The sequence below is a fragment of the Manis javanica genome, chromosome 6 (assembly GCF_040802235.1).
Source record: "Manis javanica isolate MJ-LG chromosome 6, MJ_LKY, whole genome shotgun sequence".
Classification (NCBI taxonomy): Eukaryota; Metazoa; Chordata; class Mammalia; order Pholidota; family Manidae; genus Manis; species Manis javanica.
The window spans coordinates 18886866-18913100 of NC_133161.1; the positions used below are offsets into that span (position 1 = coordinate 18886866).

The following is a 26235-nucleotide window of genomic DNA, read 5'->3' on the forward strand; positions in this document are numbered from 1 at the left end:
AAATAATGAGCTGAGGCTCTTTGAGTTTGGTTTATATCTTAATTGTCATTTTGATTTTTCTGGATGATCTTTTTAAAATTATGTGAGGACGAGATGTTTTACAAAGTTATAATAACAAAACTCTAAAATGTCCTCTTTTACCTTTGTTTTTACTTGGAAATATTTTTTGGTTAAGTAACTGACCTATATACGCCATTAACTCTGGCATCTTAAATTGCATCTTAAATGGCCCCATAATCTGGCATCATCTAAAATTTGATTTATGGTCTTTCATATATAATCATCCCCACAACCCTCAGAAGTATTCACAAATGAGGAATCTGAGGCTCTGGGAGGTTAAGTCACATACTTTAGGCCACAGGTAACAATACGTAGATTTAAGCTTGAGTCTTCACTACAAACCTGTGCGCTGCACTGGATTAGAAGTTCTTAACCTTTGTTGTGCCATGGTCCCTTCGGCATTCTGGTGAAGCCTAGGGATCCATTCTCAGAACAACAATTTTAAATTCACAAAACAGGTAGCATTACTAAAGAAACCATTTATAATGACATTTAAAAAATACTGAAAAAATAATTTGTAATATGGAAATATGGTTACTAATTAGCACATTAAATAAAAATGGCTATGTTTGCTGTTACTTCAGAGTAGTGATGAACACGAATGATATTTCGAGATGTCTGAAATTATTATCTGTTATGAAAATATCTGAATTCTTTTGGAGACAAAATCCTACTTTTAGGCTATCATTGTAATTTAAGGAAATGGTCGCTTTCACTTAGAAGTTAGTGAAAATAAAGATGCATTTTTTTTCTATCCAAATTTGTGAACTTCTTGAATACCCAGGTTAAGAACTCCTGTATTAGACCATATCATATCTTAGGCTAGTATACATTTGTCATCTCCTAGTCTTGGCACATACTGGGCACTTAATAAAGGTTGAATAAAGAAATTGCAAACCCCCAAAAATATATATTAACAATATAAGGCTCCATTTAAAAAAAAGGACGAATAAGGCATCCATATGTTGTGAGATTCTTTAGGGTAAAAATTAAAGTTCACTCAAATTTAAAATGGTTAGAACCTATAATTGTAAATTAATTGTGTTTCTTTGGCTTCTAGGCAGGTCTCTGTCTACCTTGCCCCTAAAGGTAAAAAGATTATATTGGGGTTTGGCATTTTCTTCATTAAAAAGTGCTAGTTTTCTGTATTTCAGTTCTTTTGGGCAGTTTGTTTGAGTGAGGGTGACCGGCTGTCGTTGAGAGTTTTAGTTCTCCATCACCGATGGCTGGGACGCAGGGCATAGACAGGCCCTGAAATAGAATGTTAGAGAGTATGGAAATACACGGCTCTCCCCTGCATTATGTCAGCCTGAAAAGGTTTGTTCTGTTGCCTTTCACCTGGTAAGTCTGAGGCTCTTGATCAGTTGTCAGACCTGACAGCTTAAGTGTATTGTCCTTGCTCCTGTCCTTACCTAAAATCTAATTCTACTAGTTCTTTTGTTAGTGAGATAGGAAGTAACCACTTAAAAACATTTTATTTCCTCCCTTAGGTGGGGAATATGTAGTCTATTTCTTAACTGTCAAGGCCCCTGTGTCTGACTCAATTGTAGCCCCAGAGGTACTAAGTAACTTGGAAGGTGTGACAGGAAAAGCTTTCCGAGGAAGGAAAAAAGCCCTTAGCACATTTATCACCCAACAGGGTTGCAACCCCCCAGTATACAAGAAGTATGTGGCTTTGCCTTACCCAGGCCAGCTTTATGGGTCATAGCTGGAAAACTTGTGGGGTCCCCCTGACATGGCCCTGCCCTTCAGCCTCATCTCCCTCCTAGGGAGGAGGCCTGCAGAACTGCATGTACTTCCATTCAGCTACCTGACTCCCTCCCAAGTTGACCCTGCAGAAACATCTATCAGACTTCTCTCCTGCCATATACTTCCTCTCCATCTACACTTTCCAACCTCTAATTTGTTATTTTTCTAAAGCACTTGTCACAAGCTTTTGGCCTGAGTTTTAAACAGACTGGAGAATATGTCCTATTAACTCCTGATTACCTCAGGACAAATAATTTTAAATTTGGCATACAAGATGAATAGTCTATTTTTTTTAGTACCTCTTCCTTTATAGTGACTTCTTTGGGTTTAACTGTCCCTTGCCCCCCATTTACTTTTATTTTGCTGAATCCCATTAGGAATCTTCTGAGACCTAAAAACATACACATTTATCTAATTATAGGGAAAGTCTGGAAGAACTCATGTCTGCTAAGGTTGGTATTTGTACCATTCTAAAGCAATGTTTCCCAACTGGGAACTTAAATGACAGTGTTCTGGAGAGCACAGTGTTGTTAAAAGCTCTAATGGAGGATATTTTACTTTCTGTTTACAAATTAACCAGTAAAACAGTTCTTTAAATATTTTCTTTGTCTGTCTAATGAATTTTGTGATTGTTAGTGGAGATAAGCAAATGGGCTTCCATCCCTCGCTAGCTTATCACACAGTGCTTCACACATACTTATCACACATATTCCTTCCTGTCTAGGCAATTAGATGTTTATGTAATTTTAAATTCTTATTCATAGTCATGTGGTATTTAACTTATGCCCATAATGGATTATTGGTTAAAGTCTGGAAACATGTGGGACACTGATGATGAAAAGCGGGTTAATGAACATCATAAAAATGATGATAGTTCTGAAAATTACCTCTAAGATGCTTTTCACTAGATTAGTAAGCTGAATTCATGTGATAAAATTCTCATAAAGCATTTTGAGGTCTATGTAATATTTTAATGCTTAATGTTACAAAGGAAAATGTGATTATTATATTAAGTTTTGCTTTTAGTTTATTGGGAATAAAAACTCTCCTCCCCAAATGTACTTGCATTTATAAATAGCCCCTGAAATCTCTATCTTGCTAGCTAGAAATAAAACACAAAAGGTCTAAAATTAAGTCATTTAATTTAGTTTGACCACTTTAAATAAGTTAATTTACTTAAGTGCAAAATGTAAGAATTCTGAACATTAGGTCATGAAAGTATTTCTTTTGGGAGGGGAATCTGTTTTTGATACTACATTTTAGAATAATATTATCCTCCAAGCTAAACATGATGTAATGTTTGAAAATTTTTTGCATAATTAAAGATTATAACAAGTTCATGACATATTGTGGTATGAAAATGTTACAATAAACTTTATCATCTTAATATTAGTAATTTAAAATCAAACGTTTCAAGCTTAAAATTATCATGTAACATACAAATTGCTGATTAGAAAAAATTACCAAAGGGTTTTCTTTTCTTTTTTAATTGAAGTATAGTTGATATACAATCTTGTATTAGTGTGTTGTATGCTTGAAACCAAAGGGTCTTTTTAAGATTGTATTAATTGAAAGGATTTGCATTTTTCGAAGTAGTGAGAAATGCAATCAGCTATTGCAGTGTGGAGCAGGAGAGCTTTGGGAAGGGAAATGAAACATCTTTCCAGTTTCTGTAACTGGGAGTGATCGTATGAAAATGTGTGCATATGGAAATGTGACAGAGATGGGAGCCAGCTTTGAGTGACCTCAGCGGGTATATTCACCCTGCTTGGTCCACTGTGTTATTGAAGACTTGCTAGTAACGATGAGCACCACTTAATAGGGACACCAAGACCCCGACTTCTTTTTTGGGGGAGCAATGGTTTGAGTCTAAGAGGTTGCCGTTGTTTTCTGGAGGCAGTAAGCCATATAAGCCTCCCTCAATGGGTATTATCTTGGGGGTCAACCTTTGGAAGCCTGTCCAGTGCTGCATGGAAGTTTAAAATAACAGTAATTGTGGATACTGAAAGGGAAACCTAAGATAATGTGGGAGAATCTCAGGGAAATGCAGAGATATTAGTATGGTACAAGAGAAGCATTTTTAAGATTGTAAAAGTATGGGTTTTGCTCATTAAAAAAAAGTAGAAGTGTTTCAAACAATCTTGCCGTTAAGTGAGTATGTTTAAGTGGATTATGGTTCTCCATTTATATCTTTTATAAAATTGGATATGTTATATTGGGAAAAAAGGGCCCCTGGATATAATTTGCATTTCTTAAGAATGTAGCAAATCTGTCATTGCATGCTTAAAATAATTATTTTCTTACAGAATTTTAACAGTAATGCTAAAAACATTACCGGCAGCTCTAATGTATTAGTATTTTACCTCACTTATGCCCAAGCAGACTGTTTTAGACCTAAACTAATGTTTATTTTGTAGCTGGTAGGTGAAGTCCTCCTAGGGACTGTTTGCTTGTCGAAGGGAGTATTGAAATAGTGCAGTTATTTGTTTTGGGGCTTAGGATTCCTGAAATTCAGCAGCAGAGCATAGAATAGTGGAAGTGGGATTCTTAGATGCTGTACCCAGGGTAGAGTGATCACGTTTGAGTTTTGTATGTATATTTGGAGGGGGTAAACATGGGGAGAATGAACCTGTGACTTAATCCTTTTATGGCAAATTCTGCTTAGAGAACTTGCAATAAAAGAAAACCCATAAAAGAGGAGAATCTAGGAGGACTTTCGGTTGGACCCTTACTACTGCTGTGTAGAATGCTGCATGAGAAGAGAGAAGGAAAAAATTCAAGAACAATCCTTCAAGCAGGTTCTCGACAAGCTTTGGGATAGCTGAAACATTTTCTCATAAATGCTTGGCAAAAAAGTGGTGGAAAGTTAGTGAATTATTAGTCTGCAGGTAGTATGATTATGTTAGATTATTAAATAGAAAGTAGATGACAGGATGGAACTTTGAAGAATTGCCAGGATAGTAAAGGTAATTTAGTTATTTTGATGAGTAATCTATAAATTGCTGGTTATATGAAATTTGAGGACTGCTTATATAGGGTTTTGGATAAAGTAGGTTTATGGGAGCTAAAATGTAATCTGATGAAGTACTGATAAATGATAGAAAATGGAAAAATTCTTGAAACATTCTATTACGTGGTTGCTTTTATTTTACCTATTTGATAGGCGAGGAAATGGAGTCGGAGGGAATCTAATGATCAAATATGCACATGTAACAGAAGGCACATATGAAAAAGGATTTTGATCGAGGGCGGTCTGATTCCAGAGCTGACATTCTTTGCTGTGCTGTGATGTCACACGTAGAGAATCACAGTTTCAAAATTAGGTAACTGATAGGGACATTAGAGGTGATCCAATTCATACCCCTCATCTAGAAATGAAACTGAGGTTCTTCTAAAGAGGTTGATCAAGTTGCTTAAATGGCTTACTTACCCTAGAATGGACAGAGCACCTCAGTGATCTCCCTGTTTCCTCATACTGTGCATCTCTGGGAAGGGAGACTTTCCTGGGATAAGCATAGGCTTCTGCCCTCAAGTCTCTTTCAGCTCTTTACAAGTATGTGCAACAGAGCTTATTTTTTTAAGTTTCTCAAGAGTTCATGTTTTTGAGACTCTCTTTGATTCTTCCAGAACTGAAAAAGGGTAGATCAAAACATTAGTCATGTTTTATCAAGATATATGGTTAGAAGATCATTTCTACTGTCTAGTGGGGAGACCTTAAGTTACAGTGGTTTAAAAAGCTAGAATTTATTTTTCTTTCATGTAACATTTTGGGTAATTTGATGATTCCTTAGTATGGGACCGAAGCTCCTTCTCTCTTACTGCTCTGCATCCATAGGGTGTTTCCCTTATCCAGGTGGTCCAGAATGGCTCTCACCTGCCCTCGAGCCCGTGCCATGGGAAATGGCCTAGAAGCTGCACATGTAGTGTCCACTCACATATTGCTGGCCAGAGCATAGTTAGGAGGCTGCACAACTGCAGGTGAAGCTGGAAAATTCCATCTTTATCTGATTAGCCCACCCTAAAACTGCCCTGTGTGGCAGCCTGTGCTGTGTGTCGAAGTTGAGAATTTTCTTTGGATTCCCAGATGAGAGTGGAAAAGGATGTAGCCAAGATTGTAAGTGCTTAAATGTTGGCATCCCTGAGACACAAATTGTTTTCAAAATAGAACAGAGTTGTGTTGGGATAGTTCGATTACAAAGACTTCACTTTCTCTCATGTCTGAATTCCTGTTTGGTGTTTGGTTACTCTGATTTATCAGCATAGGTGAAAAATGGAAAAACTTGGTGTGTTCAGTTGATATCTAAACTACATACACGGTATCTGAGGATTCCTCTGCTACTGTAAGGAATGAGTAATTTAGTTTGATTTTCCTTTAATCCCAAATAAATAAGGTGAAGATTACACTCATGATAAAGCTATAGGTAGTATCTATTACAGTGTCCTGTCATTTGTCACTGCCACCCTGTCTTGAGAGTTTTGTGAAACGTGATGGTTTTGATATTTGGTATTGAGACAGAATTCCCACCAATAGATATTTAAAGTCTTTTTGGTCTTAGTGATTGCAGTGTGTGCATGTACTAAGCAACTAAAGAAAAGATGGAGATTTGGTATGTTGAATAATAGCTTTCAGTGGAGATGCTTCAGGCCATGAAACCCCAGTGAGAAGTTGTCAGATTTCATTTTAAGGAGGCAAGGGTAAATTTTAATATGTATTTTCTACTAAGTATAAATCTAATCAGCAAGCAAAGACCATTAAATGGTTTTACTTTGCTAGTGGCAGCAAAGAATGTAATGATAGATATAATATAGTTTAAATTTATGGTTGAAGTGGTATTTTCATTTAGCCTATGCCTGTGTGGAATAAAATAAACAGGTCTGTATGTCTATTTCACAACCAAAATGGAGATTTATGGAGAGATTTTTCTAGAACATTCCAGATTGTGTTGACTGTATAGCAGTGACTGCTACATGTAGGAAATGTATCTCTGTGGAACATGGCTATCATTATGTTGCAAGATATTTGTTGCAGGATGTAGAAAATACTATCGGTGGTTTTCATTCATTCCTCTTATCTGAATTATCTTTACCTCGGCTGACTGCATAAGTTGGAGACTAAGAATCTTTCATCAGCTGTCCTTGTTAATGTTTACCATTCATCATACTAGGCAATTGAAAAATATAAATGGAAGACAAAGCATTAAATGCTATTTGAAAAACTGAAGTATAAAGAGAACATTTTGGCTCTCTGATTCTGCCCATTTTCTAGTTATATTTAATATGGCCATCAACCAGCCTTTTCTGGACACTTTAAATCTTGTCAATTTCAATATGGAGAAGTTTTCAGCAAATAGTCCTCATTGTGTGGTATGCTTCTAGCTAGCATTTTAAGAAACTGTGGTATAAATTCTGCTACCCCAAACATTATTAAAATAATGGCGCTTGATTGTACTTTCTTTGATTAATTTGCCTTTTAATACACAGTCTGTTATAATGAGATGTATGAGGTGTAGACAGGATGGCTGTGGGTAGAAGGAAAAAACAGTGAATTTTACTGTCTTGAATCTTGTGGTGCTCACTTTCAGATACTTTAATCTCAGATAACTCTCTTTTGTAAGTGTGGTATGAATGTGAGCTAAACTGTACATTTGGTGTTCACAATTGGGTTGATGAAAGTGTTGTTTAAAAACTAATTTATTGTGTATGTATTGTTTAAAACGAACTTTTTTAAAATTATGCAGTTAAAAATGTTTTTTTGGTCAAAAATGCAACTGAGCAAAAAGGGAGAAAGAAAAGTGATCCATTCACCTGAGATTCAGAGATTCTCATTGTTTACCATTCCGTATATGCTATCCCAGGCAATATATGTGTATGTGTCTCTTTGTAATGGTTTCCTTATGCTTTTTTCAGTGCTGTATATATACCTTTCAAAACAAAATGAAGACCAAATGATATATTGAGTTCTTTTCACTTAATTGTGAGAATCTTTTCATGTATTAATAGTTTTAAAAGCATGTTTCTTAATATTTGCATAGTATTTCATAATATGGCTCTACTATTTGACCAATTCCCTGTTTTGGGATATTGAGTTTGCTTCCAGTTTTTGATGATTTTATATATAAAATATATGTTGCTCTCCCTCATTGTCTGAGTCTTTCTCTTTGCTGTCAGCCTTCTTATTTCTAGGAAGAAGATTTAATAGTCACTTAAACTGGCCATGAAAATGAATTTTTAGACAATACTTGATCAACATCAATTTTACTTCACCCTTTAGTCTCCTCATCATTCATCACCATCTGCGACTTAGCAGTGTTCAAAGACAATGAAAGAGATTCAAATTAATTCTTGTTACTGTCAGATCAGATTCACTTACAATAAATATGTGAACCTTGAAGATCAGAAGCTAAAATACTTAGTAATTGGACCTTGACATCAGGCCAGTTCCTAAATCCTCATGAAAGATGAACCACAAGTTCTTTTTGTTACATAATCTTTTCTGTAGTTTGAAAGAATTGTAAATCCCAGCATGTTGACATTCTGAAGAATATATGACTTAAAATAGTCTCTTGTAAAATACAGCATTGGCTCAATGAAATGTTCTATATCAGCCAGGAGTTTTTAAATAAAATGGTTCCTCAACTGAGTAGTTTCACTTGGTTTTTGTAACGATGTTTGTCTTTGGCTTTATAAGACCTCCTCTGTTCACTTCATTTCATCTTCAGGACAAACTTCATTGGTATTTTATAGATAAGAATTTAAGTCACAGGGTAGAGTCAGGAAGAGAACACAGGCCTCTTCAAACCTGATTCTTTAATTAAAATGGCTTTGCTGTGCTTCTCAATGAGCTCTATTTTTCTGTCCATTAAAGAGAAGTCAAATATGACGTGCTTCTGTGTTTCACAATCCTATGGTTTTTACACACACATGCATCTGCACACACACACACACACAAACACACACACACATTGTGGCTATGGTTGTAAAATGCAAGTCTCTAATGTGTGTTGTGGTATATGCCATCCTCATTACTTCATAGCTGTTTTTCAGATGCATGAAAACTTAAATATGAACATTTTATACTACTTTTAATGATTATATTTGTGTGATGTTTTATTAGATTAGTTTCTTATTGTTAAATTCTCTATAATCTCTATAACTGAGATAAAATACGTTAAAGACATTTAAAAGGTTAAGACATGCAGTAAAATCTTATTAATTTGCATTCCTTTAATTTATAATTTGTTAGGAAATTAGAGAAGATTTATGCTTGCTTACACTAATAGGGTGGGGATGGGGTAGAAATGAGGGAGGGTTTGTTGAAAATTCCCTGAGAGGAAATCTCAAATTACTTAGCAAATTATTTTATGCAATTGTCATGTATGTTGGAAGTTGCTTTTTACAAAGAATAAATTGCTATTCTAATTATTAGTTTCATTAAGGCAGTTCCTAGGGACCTTTACCTGATAACACCTTTAAAGACTGGATCCAATTGCTGAAGGTGCTTAAAAATAACATAAATGCATTTCTTTTGAAGTATCTTGTGTGTTTAGATTGTACTTACTCTTGCTGCCTTCCTACAATTTATTATAAATAGTTTCATATTACATTCTGTAGTGAAAGTTAATTTATTTTTGGTGTTTATAGAGAAATTATTCCTTACTAAAGCCTTCACTTCCTTAATTTCAAAGAGGAACCTCTGTGAATTATTAGAAGTTAATTTGGAGTGAGTAATTTTAAATCTTTTCATTTTCTTGAATATAAAAATGATATGGCCTTATTGAACTGTTTATTCAGTGTTAATTTTGATATTGTCACCTTTGAAACATACAGTTTTAATTGGCCAAGAGCTATCTGATGTAGACTGTTTTGATGGGAAGTGTGTCAGCTAGAAGTAAATTTATGTTTGGGAAATTGTACTCTTAAGGCCATTAACCAATGTCGTGTGAATGCTTAATAATGAAAACATTAGAACACTTCGTGGGTAGATGGTATCACTCTGTATCTCTGTGCATTCCTGAGATATCCTAACAGTGAGTTGGTGTCTTTAGGCCACATTCTGTACCCACCTTTCCATTTCCATTGGATTCCTAATGGATTCCTCATCCCTGTAGGACACATCTTGAGGCATCAGGAGAGAGAAAAGTAGTCAAATTGAGGCAGAAATCACCATGGCAGGAGGCATTTTGATGTCATCTTCAAATTTTTATCTGTGTTTGAAAAATCCGTATTGCTATTAGTGTATTATGTGCAACTCTCAGTGATCATACAAGCCATAAAGTTCCTATATTTTACTTTGTATCAGGGTCAGTATTTTAGCCCAGTCTAAAACAGCGGTGCTCAGTGGGATAGGACTGCTTCCAGGGAAGCATTTTAGGAATTTGTGCGGGAGCTACTGGTATTGTGTGGTCTGGACAGGGAGCTAGACATCTTGTAATGCCTGGGATAGTTCTGCCTTTCAAGGATTGTCCTGAGCATTCTCTTTTTGAGTGCCCTATCAGAGATTCATGCAGTTGAAAACCTGTTTACTTAGCCCAGAACTTAATTGTTTTATATATGAGCAGAAAGTGTGTTTTGCATGGCTTTACGATATATGGCTTTTACAGGAATGCAACTGCTGTGTAACAATAGCTATAGCTTTGCATTTGTGATTTAACATAATAAGCTCAAGATTCAGATTACTTTATTCCATCTTCTAGTGTGGTTAGGTTTAAGCATTTTCATATCGAAAGGCCATTATTTTATTATAAATTAGTTTCTTTTTACAATATACTTAGGGTATTCTATTTATTAAAAAATTTTGTATCAGGTTATCATCTGTTTATTTTCAGGATAGTAAAGAGAGTATTACAAAATATTTGCCATAAAAAGGCAGCATTGGGTCTGATAGGGGTGAAAACCACTGCTCTGAACAGAAGCACCTTTTTTCATTGCTCTCTTGTATAGCCCCAGGTATTTAAAGGCTTTACATCCTGAAACCTTACATAGAATATAGTGTAAGTTACAAAAAAATGAAATGCTACTGAAAGACAAGAACTTGTTGCACCACCTATATCTATATAACACTGGTATTAAAGGAGATTTGTAGATCATTAGGAATATAATCATAATAAATGTTTTACTGTTATCTTCTGTTCAGCCTAACATTACTGTGGATATTTATTTTACTTTTAGAAAAAAGGTTAAATACATTTTTATATTTAAATGAAAAGCAGGACAAGGCCTTTGGTCTTGAAATCATTTTGCACAATCTTGTGTTTTAAAGATGTGAAATCAGCTGTGATCAGCTGATTCACAGAGCTTCCATAATGTTTCCCAGAGAGTTATTTTTGCTTTATTAGGGATTTTGACTACATTGAAATGCCATTTTCTGAACAATAAGTGGAGATTTGTTACTTGAGACGAAGGAAAAAATAACAGGGCTATAGATATAATCTCATTTCAAAAAAGAGGCTGATCTAATTATCACAATGTGAATTAAGTAAAAAAACAAAGCTCAAGATATTGCACTATAGCTTAGTGAAAAATGTTATACCAATATGTATTATGCTGTCTCACAGTTTTAATATATTTGAAGTACCATAAATAAAATACAAATTAAGCATGGGTGTAAAACCTGAATTCCTTTTTTGAAAACTTCCCTGGAGAGGCCATTGTTTTGCAATGGTTAGCTGGTGTGTTAAATGGGTCTTCTGTGGCATCTCACCCTAATGGGTTATACATAATGCCACTGAAGCCCAGAAGTCTGACTGTATGTGACTGTCCGGCTGTTTCTGCTGTCTAGGAGTGGGACAGTATCTAGAAATAGGATACTAGCTTTCTTCCTTATAAAAAGGCTCATAATTGGGTCAAACTTTTATTTTCATTCTAAAGAAGGAAATCTTGAAGTTGCAGTTAGTTGACATTTCCCAGGGCTGCAGAAAGTTAGGTGGATTGAAGACAGATTTTATTTTCAGACTTTTGAGTCTTTTGCTTTCTTTGGAGTTAGATTACATCAAAGATAAATATAAAGTCTCCCTTGGAAAATGGTGTTAGTCAGAATTCAAAGAGCTAAATATCTTAGTTGAATTCAGGAATTTTCTAGTGATTAATAGATTTTTGGATAAAATACAGTTTTTATTGCTAAAAAACACACACACTAGTTCATAACAATTGGAAGAGGGAAGATTGATTTAGGAATCTAAGTATTGGAGTTGTATTTGACTGTTAACCAAAGCAAATTAGATAAAAGCGTTAGTCTTGGTTAAAGCTTTTTTTAGCACATGAAAAGTAGGCTTCTCCACTCTTTAACTATTCTAAAATATACTTAAAAATGTGCTCTGAACCTTGCATCAGGGTAGTAATTGGGAAAGTGGACTAGAATATATGTTAATTGGTCTATGTTACTGTACATTAAACAACCAGAGCTTTGTGAATAATATGTACATTATATTCTCTAAATTACTTCTGAGAAACAACAACTAGCATTCCTAAGTCTCTTGGAATTTAGTTACAGATTATTGATTATGGCTGCCCTTCAAACAAGCATAGATCTCCACTATTTGAACATCATCTTTTATTTATAATTTTTCTACCTTGTTCCTTGTTTAATTTCTAAACTTGTTGAAGAGAGGCCTGGAATCGCTGCCTTCCTGGGTTCCCCTCCCACTGATTCCTGATGCCCACCCAATCTGATTTCTGTGTTCTCCAAGAGGTGATAGGTAATTGTAAGCCATGCTGGCAGATCGTCCTCCTGGGCCCAGGGGGGTCTTTAATTCACTGAACCGGACTTGACTTTGGAGCCCCCTACAGATAGCACCCCAGACAGTTACTGCCCATTGATCGGAATTGGCACAAGAGGTGAAATCTATTTATCATTTCTGTACATTATATCTTGGTTCTTTTCTTCTTTGTCACTAATGATGTTCTTTTACTCTCCTTCATCTGAAGTTTTAAGGCCTGTTCCTCAGTCTTCTACTTTTTTCTCTTAATATTCTTTCCCCCCGACCCCCCAGGAGAATTCACTGAGCTCAGATTTGTAATAGTTATTCTCAAATCAGCATTTCCAGCCAAGCCTCAAACCAAATCTGAATTCCAGGTTCAAACATCTCATTGTCTACAATCCCATTGGTGTTTTTTTCTGTTACCTCTGTTGAATATACCTAAAACTGAACTCATTATCTTCTTCCCTGAACAGCCCTTCCTTCTTCACTTAATTGACCATCATGTGTATTAATTTTCTGGCATCTTGGTGCACTTTTGACTTCTTTTTTTTTCATCTCTCAGTCACAGATGATCAGTTTTTCCCCTGAAAGCTCTCGTAGCTTAGATTTGTGTCTTTATGGTCCATATCCTAGTTCCGGTCCTATTCCTTTGTGCCAGTGTCTCTCAAATTAGAGCAAGCATCAGGTTGACCCGGAAGGTTTGTTAACACACTGATTGCTGTGCCCCATCCCCAGGGCTTTTGATTTATAGGTGGGGTGGCGCTGAAATATTTGCATCTCTAAGAAGTTCCAGAGGATGCTGCTCCTGGGCACAGAGAGAGCGGGCGCGAGGCGTCCCTTTGAGAACTACCCATTGCCTTATGCTTTCCCCTTCCTTTTATCTGCAGACCTTTGCCAGATTAAATTTCCTGTAGCACTGTATTTTATCGCACTATTTCCATGTTTAACAACTGTCCATGATACTCTATTTCTTGACATTTCTTACCTGAACTCCTGCCTAGTTTCCATGTCTCCTCACAATTTAGCATAATTTACCCTTCTGTTTTTCTCTCTTACAAACAAGCTTTTTGTTTGGTTTCCTTTCCATTTGTCTAATATAGGTCCTTGCTCATGTCCCACCTCCTTCATGAGGCACCCGATGGCTGCAGCCTTGATAAGTTTCCTTAATACTAAACCCCAATAGCACAATTTTACTATCTCATACTTACAAGCTCTTCAATGGTGGGGACTGTATGTCTTCATCTTTTATAATAAAACCTAGCATAGGATTCAGTCAGTGTGGATTGATTATCTAATGAATTGATTGAGTTTCCTAGTTTGTCTTATTTCTAGAGGTCACTTGGTTTGGGAGAAAATAATTAAAAAAAAAACAAAAAGCCAAAAATAGTTTCATATTAACCATAGAACAGAAAACAGCTTAAACACTGAAACAGTATAGCTAGTACAGCAAGCTGTAACGACTACCCATCCTTCTCTCCTTTATAAACAGGATACTGTCAGTTGTGGTGACTCCAGATATTCTGTAAAGAGGGGCCCAGGAGCAGAAGCCTGATGGTGGTGGCAGTGCCGTGGAGAGTTGTGGGAAAAGGGGGACTTGTCTTGAAGGTCTTTTTTGAGTAGCACTTATACTTTGTACTTAGATTGTATGAGATTTTACATTGTGTGTGTGTGTGTGTGTTCTAAATCTTTCTAAATAAAAAAGTTGCTGTGTATTTTACTTAATGACTGATATTTGACTTTACAGATCAAACAATTAACATGTTTTTATTGTGTACCTACCAAAGCCTGAACAGCATTTCTCTATCCTCCACCTGCCCTCACCCCCTTTTACTTAGATTATCCAAAAAGCTTAGAGCCTATTTTGGGTAGTTTGCTATGTGGGTATCTGATCAAATTTCTCAAAACGAGCAAAGTGTCACTTCAAGGGAAACAGCTGGCAGTATGTGTTGCCAATGACACACCATTTCACTTTTTTTCCTCTTCATTTTAGTAGGCTTTTTAGGGAAAGTGGAGGTTCAAGTATGAATTTAGTCCCACACCTGTGTAAGAGGAAGGGCTGTTAAGAGTTTTCCAGTTTGGGCCCTCATTTTACAGATGAAACAGCATGGTCTAAAGCAATGATATGTTTTTGAGCAAAATCACAAAAACGAACTGTGGTAAAGCCAGGACTAGATGGGGAAACCTCTTCACTTCCAGCTTGGTCCTTCTTGCATTTCATGAGTCTTTCTGTAGAAAATTTTGACTATGGCTAAACTCAGGACTGTATTGATGAAACAGAAACAGCTTTGGGTGGCTTTGGTATTTCATTTGGGGTTGGAGATTTAATGCTGTTTAATTGATAGTTTTATCCCCAGTGAACAAAATATAATATCCATTTGTGAAAGAAAAAAATTAAGCTATGCATCAAAAAGCAATATCCAGAGGTAATTATTATTTTTTAGTTTAAATTATAGATATTTATTTTCCTAGAGGCTTTGTGAGGTCTAACAACTATTACTCAGGGTATTAAGACATGAAATACTGACTCTCAATACTGGTTTTATGAATCGTCTTCTTATAACTGTGAAACTGTCGAATATGAATAATGAGTTTGTCTGTCGCTATACAGCTTCTGCGGCCTGGTACTGATGTTTGTTTTCACATAGACTGCAACATGGAGCTGGTTTCCATGAGTGCTTATTGTGAAGCAAACAATAAAATGGACGTTATTTGCATATTATGCTACTCAAATTAGAAATTTACTAAGGTATATAAATCCTGATGGAGCAGTAATACTATAAAATAAACCATTAACTCGATGCTGTTAATGTGTAGGTTGCTAAACTCTTTTGTAACACTGTGCTTTCTGATTCAGTATTTATGGTTCTGAATGTGCAGTTAAGGATTTTCATCCTAACTATGTCATTAACTTTAATGTATAGGTTGCCTCAGTTACTCTGCTGGGTATCTAGACAGATGGCATTATTTTTAATGCGGTCTTCAGATACATTGTCCTTAGTTGATAGTGACTGTAACTGTCAGCTGAATATCACACTCACTGTGTGTGTGTGTGTGTGTGTGTAAATCGAGTTTATTTGTCTGCCACGTAGATGGTGCCACAATGGATAATGGTAAACTGTTACTTGTTTCTTTGTAACCCTTGAGATTTATCCTACTCATCTTTCAGCTTTTCTCCCAATCAAAACCTGTACCTGTTACATGATGAGCAGGACAGGATTGATCCTGCAACCCATGCTGTGAGTCATTTCATTCTAATATACTGTGTGTTGTATTTCATTGATTGCATGGATGTTTCCATTATTATTTTTAGAACAATCAGTGCTCTTTTTGTATTAATGAATTTATTGAAATTAAAAGATTAATGGCTATTTCCATGGAGCTGAAAATTTAATTTGGCCGTGTCATTTGATACAAGCTTTGGCTCAACTATCTCGATCCTGGCAGAGTCTGAGTCTTTCTAAAATCTGCCGCTTGTATTATGCAATTATGTACATTCATTTTCTTCTTGTAGTAGATCTTCGTAGTTTCTCTTTAGTATTTTTAAATCAGCATATGAAAATAATACGCATTATAAAATTGGACATGACATGTATGAGCAAATAATGGTAAAACCAGAAAGAGAAATGGAGTAAAGGAAAAATCCCAAAGGACCTGACATTTTTTAAGAGGCAAGCCATCATTTTTATTAAGTAACTTATGAAGATTGTTTGAAAAATACTGTAATTGGGGAGGGAATTACAGTGTAAGGATTATGCAAAAAGAATTAAGGAAAGTGAAAGTAATAAATAAAAAAAAATTACAGAGGAAATTATTATATCCCTTGAGGTCCAGGAATCCATGTAAGTCTCAAATCATGGTTGCATTTTCAATCTTTTGTTTTTTCATAGATGATGAGGCATCATAAAGTCCTCCATTTTTGCGGGGTTATTTCTGTGCATTCAAGGAACTATCTTAAATATGTTACAGTGTCTGAGTGTATGTGGTTACCAACCCCCTCCCCACCTCCACACTCCCTCACCCCCAGTACTTTCTGAAAACATAACTTGGACCAAGTCATATAACACAGAAGACAGGTGAGGTGTAATGAATGTATGCTATACTTTCTCTAATAATTAAGAACCTGGTATTCACCATTCCTAAGAATACTAGAATCCAGAATAAGGTTAGGAATTTTGGAGTTTCTTATTTGATCCTGGATGCAATTAGATTCTTAGAATTTCTTAAATTCTTAAAGATTTAGAATGTGAGTAAGAGGACCAAAAAATTACTAGGCAATCAAGAAGGAAGAAACTTTGGACTAACTAAAGCATTTGTTTAGAATGTTGGCTACCAAAAACAAACAAAAATTTGTTAGGAATCATGAGCTGTTTTCAACCATATAAGTATTTATTATTCTCACTAATGGTTTCAAATCAAGGATTTAGGGCCAGGCTGGCCATAACCAAGCAATTGCAATGCTTGACTTTTTCTCTCGTGTTTTGTGGTCTGTGTCTATCATCTATAACTAATTGACAAAATGCCAGGGTTTGTGTTCATTAAGATACATTTGCCGTTGAGAAGGAAATTAAAATCATTTGTGAGAAGAGACTACACAAAGCATAGAGTACAAGTATGTGAAGAAGAAATCCTTTTGTCTTAGCATATTTTAAAAGGAAAGTGTATGTATGTAAAAGCTAAGGCACCATACTTACTGAGCTTGAAATAGGATCGCAGATTTCCACAGCAAATCTGATTTATATGGCTTGCATATTTATCTTTTTCACTTTTCCACATTTCACAAACTTTGCCAGTCCCTAAAGATCTGCTTGGAAAACTCACAGTACTAATAGGCAAAGTTGGCCTTTCCTGTGCTTCTCTTAAAAGTAGCCCATCCTGAAACACTGACCTTTTAATTTAATAACAGTTTTATTTGAGAAAATGTTCAGATCCTGAGAGCTGAAAAGAATGTTTTTCAGAAAGGCCATTTTAAATAGTGGTCTCCAAATGGTCTATCATTTTCCCTTAGGCACTTTGGACCAGACATATCAAAAGAAATAATGTTGTTGCTTTCTGAATTCTATTGATTTAAAAACGAATAACATGAAACTTCGATTTGCTCAAGATCTAATACTTAACATTGTTTTATTTTCCTGCCTGGGCTTTGATTTACTATTTTAGGTTTTAAATTCTTTATGCCAGGTCATGTTTTATCTTTTGTTGTTTTAAATCCTCAATTGTAGCTCAGGTAATTACTTTTTCAGCTCTGACCTTGGACATGAAATCCAAAAGTTGTATTTCTTAAAAATCTTTCCCAGAAATAGGTAGGGCATCAGAAAAACAGCTGTGCTTTGGTTCCTTTACTGAGTAAAAATGATGTCAGCCAGCAGGTCCCCTGGGCGTGTCTTCTGCATTGGCCTAGGGAGTTTCCTGTCTTTTGCATTTACCAGTACTTTCCTCTGTCCACCTTTCTCCTTCCCCTTGTGGCTTACCTAGATGATACATCGGTGTCTCCATCTGTTTCCCGTCTCACCTCAGGGCAGGTGGCGGGGTGACTGATAGGCAGGAGGGAATGGAGAAGGCAAGCCTCAAGGCTGTGTTTCCTCCTCTGCAGCCTCTCCCACATGGCTTCCTTCCCAACCACGGGCTGGTCTTCATTTGGTGATGGAATCCTTACTGTTGCCGTCTCGGTTTACACATCATTATAAAAAGCTCCTGCTGATTTGGGCTTTTCACCTGGTGGGAAGCCCCTCTGTAAGAGACATAAAATGCACGGTGAAGGTATGAGACCGTTTTATCAGCTCACTTAGAAGCTGATCTCATTGCTTAATATTGCTTATACTGAGGTATTTCAAGGTCTTTCCAAAGCTTCGTTCTAATTGAATGAATGGAATTCAGTTGAATTGTGATTGAGAATTTGACTGCATTTTGCCAGAGAAAAATTTTGCTGTGGTAACTTGAAACAGTTTGGGGGAAACAGCATGATTTTACACATACAGCCTGATTGTGTATTGGTCTTAACTGGTAAGTTGAATTTCAGAGTATAGTTTGATCAGGTAGTACTAATTGGGTTAAATATTTGTTTCGATTTTTGCTACTAACTAGAGTTACCAACTGTTAACAATTTGAAAGAATGTGGTGTTGTATTGTTTTGCTTGTTGATGAGAAGTAGGTGACTGTGAACATCATCACCTTGTGGAGTATATAGCATAGTCTAGAACTTCATAGTCAGCTGACATCCATGTGTTCCTTCCTATCCTGCTTCGGGATGAGGAAATCAAAACTCAGGTAGATTAACTCATTTCTCCAAAGTCTAGTTAATAGAAAAACAAAGACCATTCATACTCTTTGCTGAGCTACTACTATCTATAATTTCTCTGATGTTATTTGTACTGTTTTAAACTTTTCATACTGAAAAAAAAAATCAGAAGATTTGCCTGAATGCAAACAGATTCTTCGTTCTAGTTTTTCTTCTTGATTTTTGTGTGACCTTTTCAAAGCAGAAAATTGCATCCTCATGCTATCGACCGTGAAGTAGGAGAGAAGCTAAAAAGCAGCATAGTGTATAGTTTGAAGTGACCCTGGAGAACATCCATTTGAGTGCAACCTTTTGAGAAAACTGCTCCCTAGAGAGGCTAGTAATTTATCCAGGATCCCCCAGATTGTTGATGGTCAAACTGGGATTAGAACTCAACTTCTCCAATTCCTTGATTCTTTTTCTATATTATATCCTTTTTTCCTTTTTTTTTTTTTCAGGTTTATTGAGATACATTTAACACAGCAAAAGATTTACACATTTAAAGAGTACCATTCAATGGCTCTTAGTATATCCACTGTGTTGTGCAACTATCTTACAATCTCATTTTAGAATATTTTCAAATATACCACAAAGAAAACCTTTAGCTGTCACTCTCCATTCCTCCCTTTCTCTTCTGCCCCAACAGGGACCCACTGATCTATTTTCTGTCTATGGATTTGCTTTCCTGCGCATTTTATGTACATGGATGCATACACCATGGTTCTTTTTGTGTCTGGCTTTTTTCACCTAACATAATGTTTTCAAGGTTCATCATGCTGTGGCCCTTATCAGTACTTCCTTCCTTTCTATGGCTGAATAATATAATGTGGAATGGATATACCACATTTTGTTTATCCATTTGTCACTCAATGAGCATTCAGTTGCCTTCACCTTTGGGATATTATGAATAATGTTGCCAGAAATATTCATGTGAAAGTTTCAATTCTCTTGAGTAAAGACAGTACCTAAGAGTGGAATTGCTAGGTCTTATGGCAACTCTGTTTAGCATTTTGAGCAAATGCCAAACTGTTTTCTATCGTGGCTGTATCATTTTATATTAACCATCAGCAATGTATGTAGAAGGTTCTAATTTCTCCACATTCTTACCAACACTTATTATTGCTTTATTGTTTGTCTTTTTTATCACAGTGGGTTTGAATTGGTATATCATTGTGGTTTTGATTTGCATTTTCTACTGATGAGTGCTGTTGAGCAGCAGCTTTTCGTGTCTTGCTGGCCATTTGTATATTTTCTTTAGAGAAATGCCTATTTATGTCTTTTGTCCTTTATTAATAGATTTTTTAATTGTTTTTTTGTACAAGTTCTTCGTATATTCTGGATACAAGCCCCTTGTCAGCTCTATGACTTGCCCGTATTTTCTCCCATCCTGTGGGTTATCTTTTTCTCTTCCTTACAATGTCCTTTGATGCTGTTGTTCTGTGAGAGCCCACAACTAAGAGAACTCATCCTTATGAACTTCACATATTCCTTTGTTGTTGTCTAGTATCAGCTACATTTTGAAAAGGTTTTTCATATCCTGTTCTAATGCAGTTTTTGGATGGGCCCTGAGACAAGGTGCTTATAATGCCAAGATCATCAAATAAAGCACCCTTGCGGAGCAGAAACAGTACCACCAGCTTTTCATCTGATAGGCTCACCCATCTGAAACAGTAGGGAGGTCCTGTGTTGCTCCTAGATCTGTCCAAGTGTTTCTGGTGCTTTCTTGGCCATAATTTTGGGTAGTGGTGTTCTAGTGAAGAGGAAATAGTCTCTGCTTATTTCTTACAGAAGGCTTTTGTGGAGAATCTAAAATTTGTCCCTTTTATTTACTATTATAGCTGTAAGAATCTTTACAAATCATATTATACAAAATCTAATTGGAAAAACCAGATGTTTCAAGTCAAGTCACCAGGTATTAAGACAGCTCCAGCCATGTTCTCAGCACTTTTCAATGTCTTTCTAATTGTTGGCACTTGAATTTGGATGATATGTTATAAGGCTTTAAAATTTTCATAAATCACTAATTCCTTTTTCATAACTCATAGAGTAATGAATATAGATACAAATGACTTTCTTCCTCCAATAACTGATTTTAAAAATGTTTTAAGTATTAACATGAGAATGTTTTGGTGTTATTTTCCTCTTGTAAGTCCCTTCCTTATAGCCTCCCCTCTCCTTATATGCCATTGTCACACTTTAATGATAGGACATCATTTTAAAGAATTTGTACTTAATGAATCAGTCCCCACTGGGCAATAAGCAGCTCCTTGAGTTTATATAAATTTTGGCAGGTGTGGAAATGTCTAGGTCACCAGGGAACTTTTGATTAAATTAACCCTGAAGTGCACTAATTGGTTGTTTCGTCAGTGCTTAGGTAGTTCCAAGGAGACACTGGCCAGCTGGCAGAACTTTGCCCAGTAAGATCTAGTCTCAGCTTTGTTTTCCAGAGTGTTTTCTTGCTTTTGTATTTTTCAGAGGCCATTTATTTTACATTTATTTGATCTCTTTCCACTGTTTATTGATTTTAGTTTCTGATGAAGATTTGAAGAGAAGAGTGGCTGAGGAGCTGGCATTGGAACAAGCCAAGAAAGAATCTGAAAATCAGAGACGGTGAGTTTTGTGGCATCTGAGAGAGATTTTGATGGGCCTGTCAAAATTATGAAATACTTTTGGAGAGGAATGACTGCAGTAAGACTCATTCTTTGTGTTTGGCTGAACTTCAGAATGTGCTGAACATATGAACATGGCCATTTTTGGTTTTGGATTGTTCTTGTTAAAGCCCCAAGTTACTCTTGTCTCAAACTCAATTGTAACAACTATTCCATCTTTTGTGTAGTTCTTAGTTGCAGAACAGTGAGCACTCTTTTCTCTGTATGTGAGGAGTAGTTCTTAGGATTGTCCAGGAATTTCTCAGGCTAGTTTCTTTCAATGAATTTGTTTATGGTTGAAAATTATATTGTGTACTATGGGTATTAAGGTTAACGATCTTGTAGCTAACAGGGAATATTATAAGTTAAACATGAGCTCTTCAACTCATGCCCAAATTAACAAATAGCACCAATTAGTAATATACTCACTTAAATTGAGGACATTAGAAAAATATGTAAGGTTGAAAAAAATTAAAATCCTCTGTAATTCCATTCCACAGAGAAAGCCACTCTTGAACATTTTGTTTCTCTGTACATACTTCTATATTATTATTGTCATTATTAATACTGCTATTGCTAATGACAGTTAAAATAATGTTCACTGAAGTGTTTTTGTTATAGTAGCAAACTGGAAGCAATTCAGACGCCCATCATGGGGGACGCGATGAGTGCACTGTGGTGGGCATATTCCTACAGGGGAATGCTAGACAGTCAGGTAGATCCTTGTGTGCTGGCTCAAACAGGTGTGGAAAAGCTATGAACTGGAAAAAAGCAATGTTCAAAACAGCATCGATAATTTTTTTTTGGTTAAAAAATACTGCTTTTTAAGGGCTTGAATTATATACTGATTCATAAAAATATGTGAATACATTTTGATCCAAGATAGAGTCAAGTGTTTCCCATCTGTGCTACTTCTAAAATCTGCATGCAGGACAGGGCATTATTGCTATATGATCATGTGGATGTTTTCTGCCCTGAGCAGTAGGGGCATGCCTGCCACCTGTAGATGCTTAGCATGTGTTTGCTTTTGTTTTAGATGTCTTGACTATCTTGCTAGAGAGAGGTCTATGTAAAGAACTTTTGAATGGGATTCGAGTACTCACTGGCCATTGGACCTTCAATGTACAGTTTAACCTCTTTGGACCTTAAATATTTCATCCCTAAACTGAGGGGTATGAAAAATATTTTCTAATATTTCTGATAAAGGGATAATAGTCTAACTCCAGTTTACTCAAAACATATGGAACAGGACCTGAGTTTTAGATTAAGACCACATTTTCTCAGGAAATAAAGAAGGCTCATGACTTAGGTTTTAAAAATCAAGATATAATTAGTTACTACTAAAAGGGTCTGTGTATATATTTAAACAGTTTCCTACACAGCACTTTGTAATTATTTAATTGGGTTAGGTGATCAAGTATATAATTAGATAGTGAGGCTTAAATACTAAAAAAATTTCAGACTGTTTTCATTAAGAAGCAAAGAAAATCAATATGTTATGGTAGAATTTCTTGTCTTTGAAATTTTTTCATTTTTAATTGAATTTTATTATAATAAGGATTTTCTTGGTTAGACTGTCATATTTACTTTATAACATAGGATGTTTGTCTTCCTTTCTTCTCATATGCTATAGGGTTTTTGTTGAAATAACTTTCTCAGTGATGGGCTCCCCTCTCCCCCTTCATTATTCAACTCCCATTTGCTCTGCCTTGGTCTGTGAAAGGGTAAAGGGCAGATGAAATGAATAAAAGGTGCCAGTGAGAGGCAATTTCATATCTCATGTGGACTGGGGTTGGCAGCCTTGATGTAACCTGGACAAATGACTATTGATAAAGAATTTATTTTCTGTCACCTTTAAGGAGAGCAGAGGGTGGTACAGCCTTTTCATTATTTTTTCTTTTAAAAAATATTTTGTTTGAAGCTTTCTTTATGAAAACTTCCAGCTGTCAAATCTCGGCAAAAAGTGTGTGTTTATCTATATGATGGTTCTCAGAAGAATCAATAAATATTTCTTTTCTTTCTGTTTTTCTTTTTCCTACCAGAGAAGAAATTTTAGAGAAAGCATCAAGGAAGGTTTCTGTGCAGTCACAAAGCACATACATTACTGTATCTGTTGCTTTAATTGAATAAAGCCTTGTAAGCAGTTTTAGAAGATGGTCTCTGTGCATTGCACTGTCGCTTGTACATGCCCTGCTTACCAAGTCTTCTCTTTTCACCCGAAAAGCACACAATGGTGGTTTTAAGCACTTAAGATTAGGATATTGGCACACATGCTTGTAAAGAATCAAAGTTGTGCAAAAGGGACTTTGGAAATCATATTGTGACTCTTTTTCCCTATAGAATATTGTCCTTGTTTAACCTTTTTATTATGGACATTTTAAAGCACATTCAAAAATAGAGAAGAGTGTGATGAATCCCCGTGACCCATTACACTGTTGTAACAATTCATCTATACCCCATTCACTCTTCCTGTGTGGTAAGTGGTGAGAAGCAGTAACATTTTTAATGGACTGGTGAACTTTCTGGCCGGGAACTATTCTGAAGTGTCATGTCAGACTAGCTTCAATAAGGACCTTGTTTCAGTTAGGTTTTTTAGTTGAAAGATTGAAACTTAACTCTGGCTAATTTAGGAAGCAAGGAAATGTATAGAAGCCTATTGGATAGCTCAGAAGAATTAAAGGAAGACTAGAGAACTACCAGCCAGGGAAGAACTGGGTACTGTTAACACTGTCACAGTGTGGAGGAAGTAACTCCCCAAAAGGAAAGCAGTATGGGGGCTGCATAGCAAAGGGGGAAGCATGTGGGTGGCTGAATTCCATCGAATTGAAGATGCCATTGATTTTAAGAAGCATTGTATTTGATGTACCCCTATGAAAAAATTGCTGCAAATTGTAACAGTTATTTATGTCTTAGATTTTCTTATTGAGGGAGCTAATTAAGACTTACTTTGAATTTTTAAAAACATACCACTGTGTGTTCATAAAAAAGGAAGGTGTAAGCAAAATAAATAGGGTAAGGCAGTGTTCTCAGCTGGGGGAGAGTTCCCAGGGGACATGTGACGGCCAAAAATGTTTCCAAGACATTGTTTTAACTTGTCAGGTGTTATTGGCATCTAGCGGGTAGAGGCCAGGGATGCTGCAAAACGTCCTGTAAAGCACAGGATAACTCTCCCCAACCCCCAAACAGAGAATTACCTGGCCCAAAATGTCAGTGTTGCTGATAGTGAAAACTCAGCATCAAGGGATTCTTAAAACTTGTTCATATTGGGTCTAATTCTTCTGACTCACTCTTTGACTCAGGGTCTTGATGTCCTTGTTTTTCCACACAATCTTATATTTGGCGCCAAGGTTCATAATTGGAACCTTGGTGACACAGTGTTCCTTAAAAGGTTGTTTCACTGTTGTTCCTGGGACTTTTCCAGGCCACTGTCATCAGCTGTGCAGGTTTGGATGCATGTGCACAGCTGTGGCGACTGTGCAGCACTGCTGCATGGCAGACAGTGATTATGAGGTGCTTCCAGGTATGTGAAAAAGGGGAAAAATATGGTCTAGGGCTGGATCTCATCAGGCAGTCCATATATACTCTGGACCATAACATCTGCCAGGTTGGACATGACTTCCTGAGATCCTGCCTCATCTCCCACCGGATGCAGAAGGCCTTCTACAGCATCTGTGGTAGTGCCACACACATACAGGTCCTCTCAGAAATCATCCAAACGGAAGATACCTCAGCAAACTTTTTAAAATTTACCTGAACTTTCTATCTCCACTCCTTTACATCTAGTATGCAGAAGTGTCCTAATTAAAAGGTGCTTTCAAGGATGTTTCTACTGGGGCCACGGTGACACTACAGCTTATTATAAGTACTATCATGTGTGTGTGTTGTATTCCCTTTTCTAATAAAACACGTACACATGGAATCTCAATTCAGTGTTTTGGATCTGATTCTGTTTTATGAGACTCTTGAGTGATTTTTCTTAGTAAATAAAATCATGCCCCCAAAAATCACTGACTTAATATTAGTATATAATTTCCATTAACATAATATTAGCACATGCACATACATAAAATTGTTGGCTTTAATTTGGAATCATAGTTTTGCTAACCACAACATCTGATGAATGGAATAGTTGTTTGGTGTATTGGGAGTCAAGAATAAATTAGTACCCATGTCAGCTGTCTGTTCTTGCTGTTGTGCTCTATTTGGTTATTAGGGTATAGTGACTGTATTGTGTTGTAACTGTAGCAGACTGGTTTAATATCCTACCGCTTGATTATAGACTTTTAAAGTGTGATTTTCTTTCTTTCCTGCACCCTACTTCCTAGTCAGTCTCTGACAGCAAGAAAAATGTGACTACTCTTAACCTCTGACCTTTGGCATTTGAATTTCACCTCTTTACCTGTAAAGTCAAGTGAAAGTGTTTCAGTTTTAATAACTTTTCTTCAAGAAACTAGGAAGAAAGGGAATAATTGCTTCTTGATGAAACTAGCTGTACATCATCCAAAATGACTTGCTTACTGTTTTTAGATGACTATCAGTGAGATTTTACTCCCATTTCTAATTACTTAGAAAATCACCTTAGACTGGTAAGACTTAAAATAATTAATTTGGGTTAATAGTGGTTTCACAAATTAGCTATAAATATTATCAGCTACCTGGGTAAGTTAGAGTATAGCACGGTCCATTTATTTTTCAATTTATAGCATCGAATAAGGGCTTAAAATTTCTTTGAATTTTTTACGTTCTCATAGTAAAGGTGAAATTCAAAGGTGAATTGTTTAAATTCATTATCTGTAATATTCATTTC

General features: G+C 36.1%; 1 protein-coding gene across 3 annotated transcripts in view; it reads left to right on the top strand.

Annotated features, from left to right (window-relative positions):
* Positions 1–26235, top strand: part of CHCHD3 (coiled-coil-helix-coiled-coil-helix domain containing 3) — a 279592-nt gene that overhangs the window by 40154 nt on the left and 213203 nt on the right. For all 3 annotated transcript variants that reach the window (XM_037019634.2, XM_037019632.2, XM_037019633.2), the window contains exon 3: positions 21309–21390. In XM_037019634.2, the coding sequence (XP_036875529.2) occupies positions 21309–21390 (82 nt within the window). The remainder of the gene's footprint in view (positions 1–21308; positions 21391–26235) is intronic.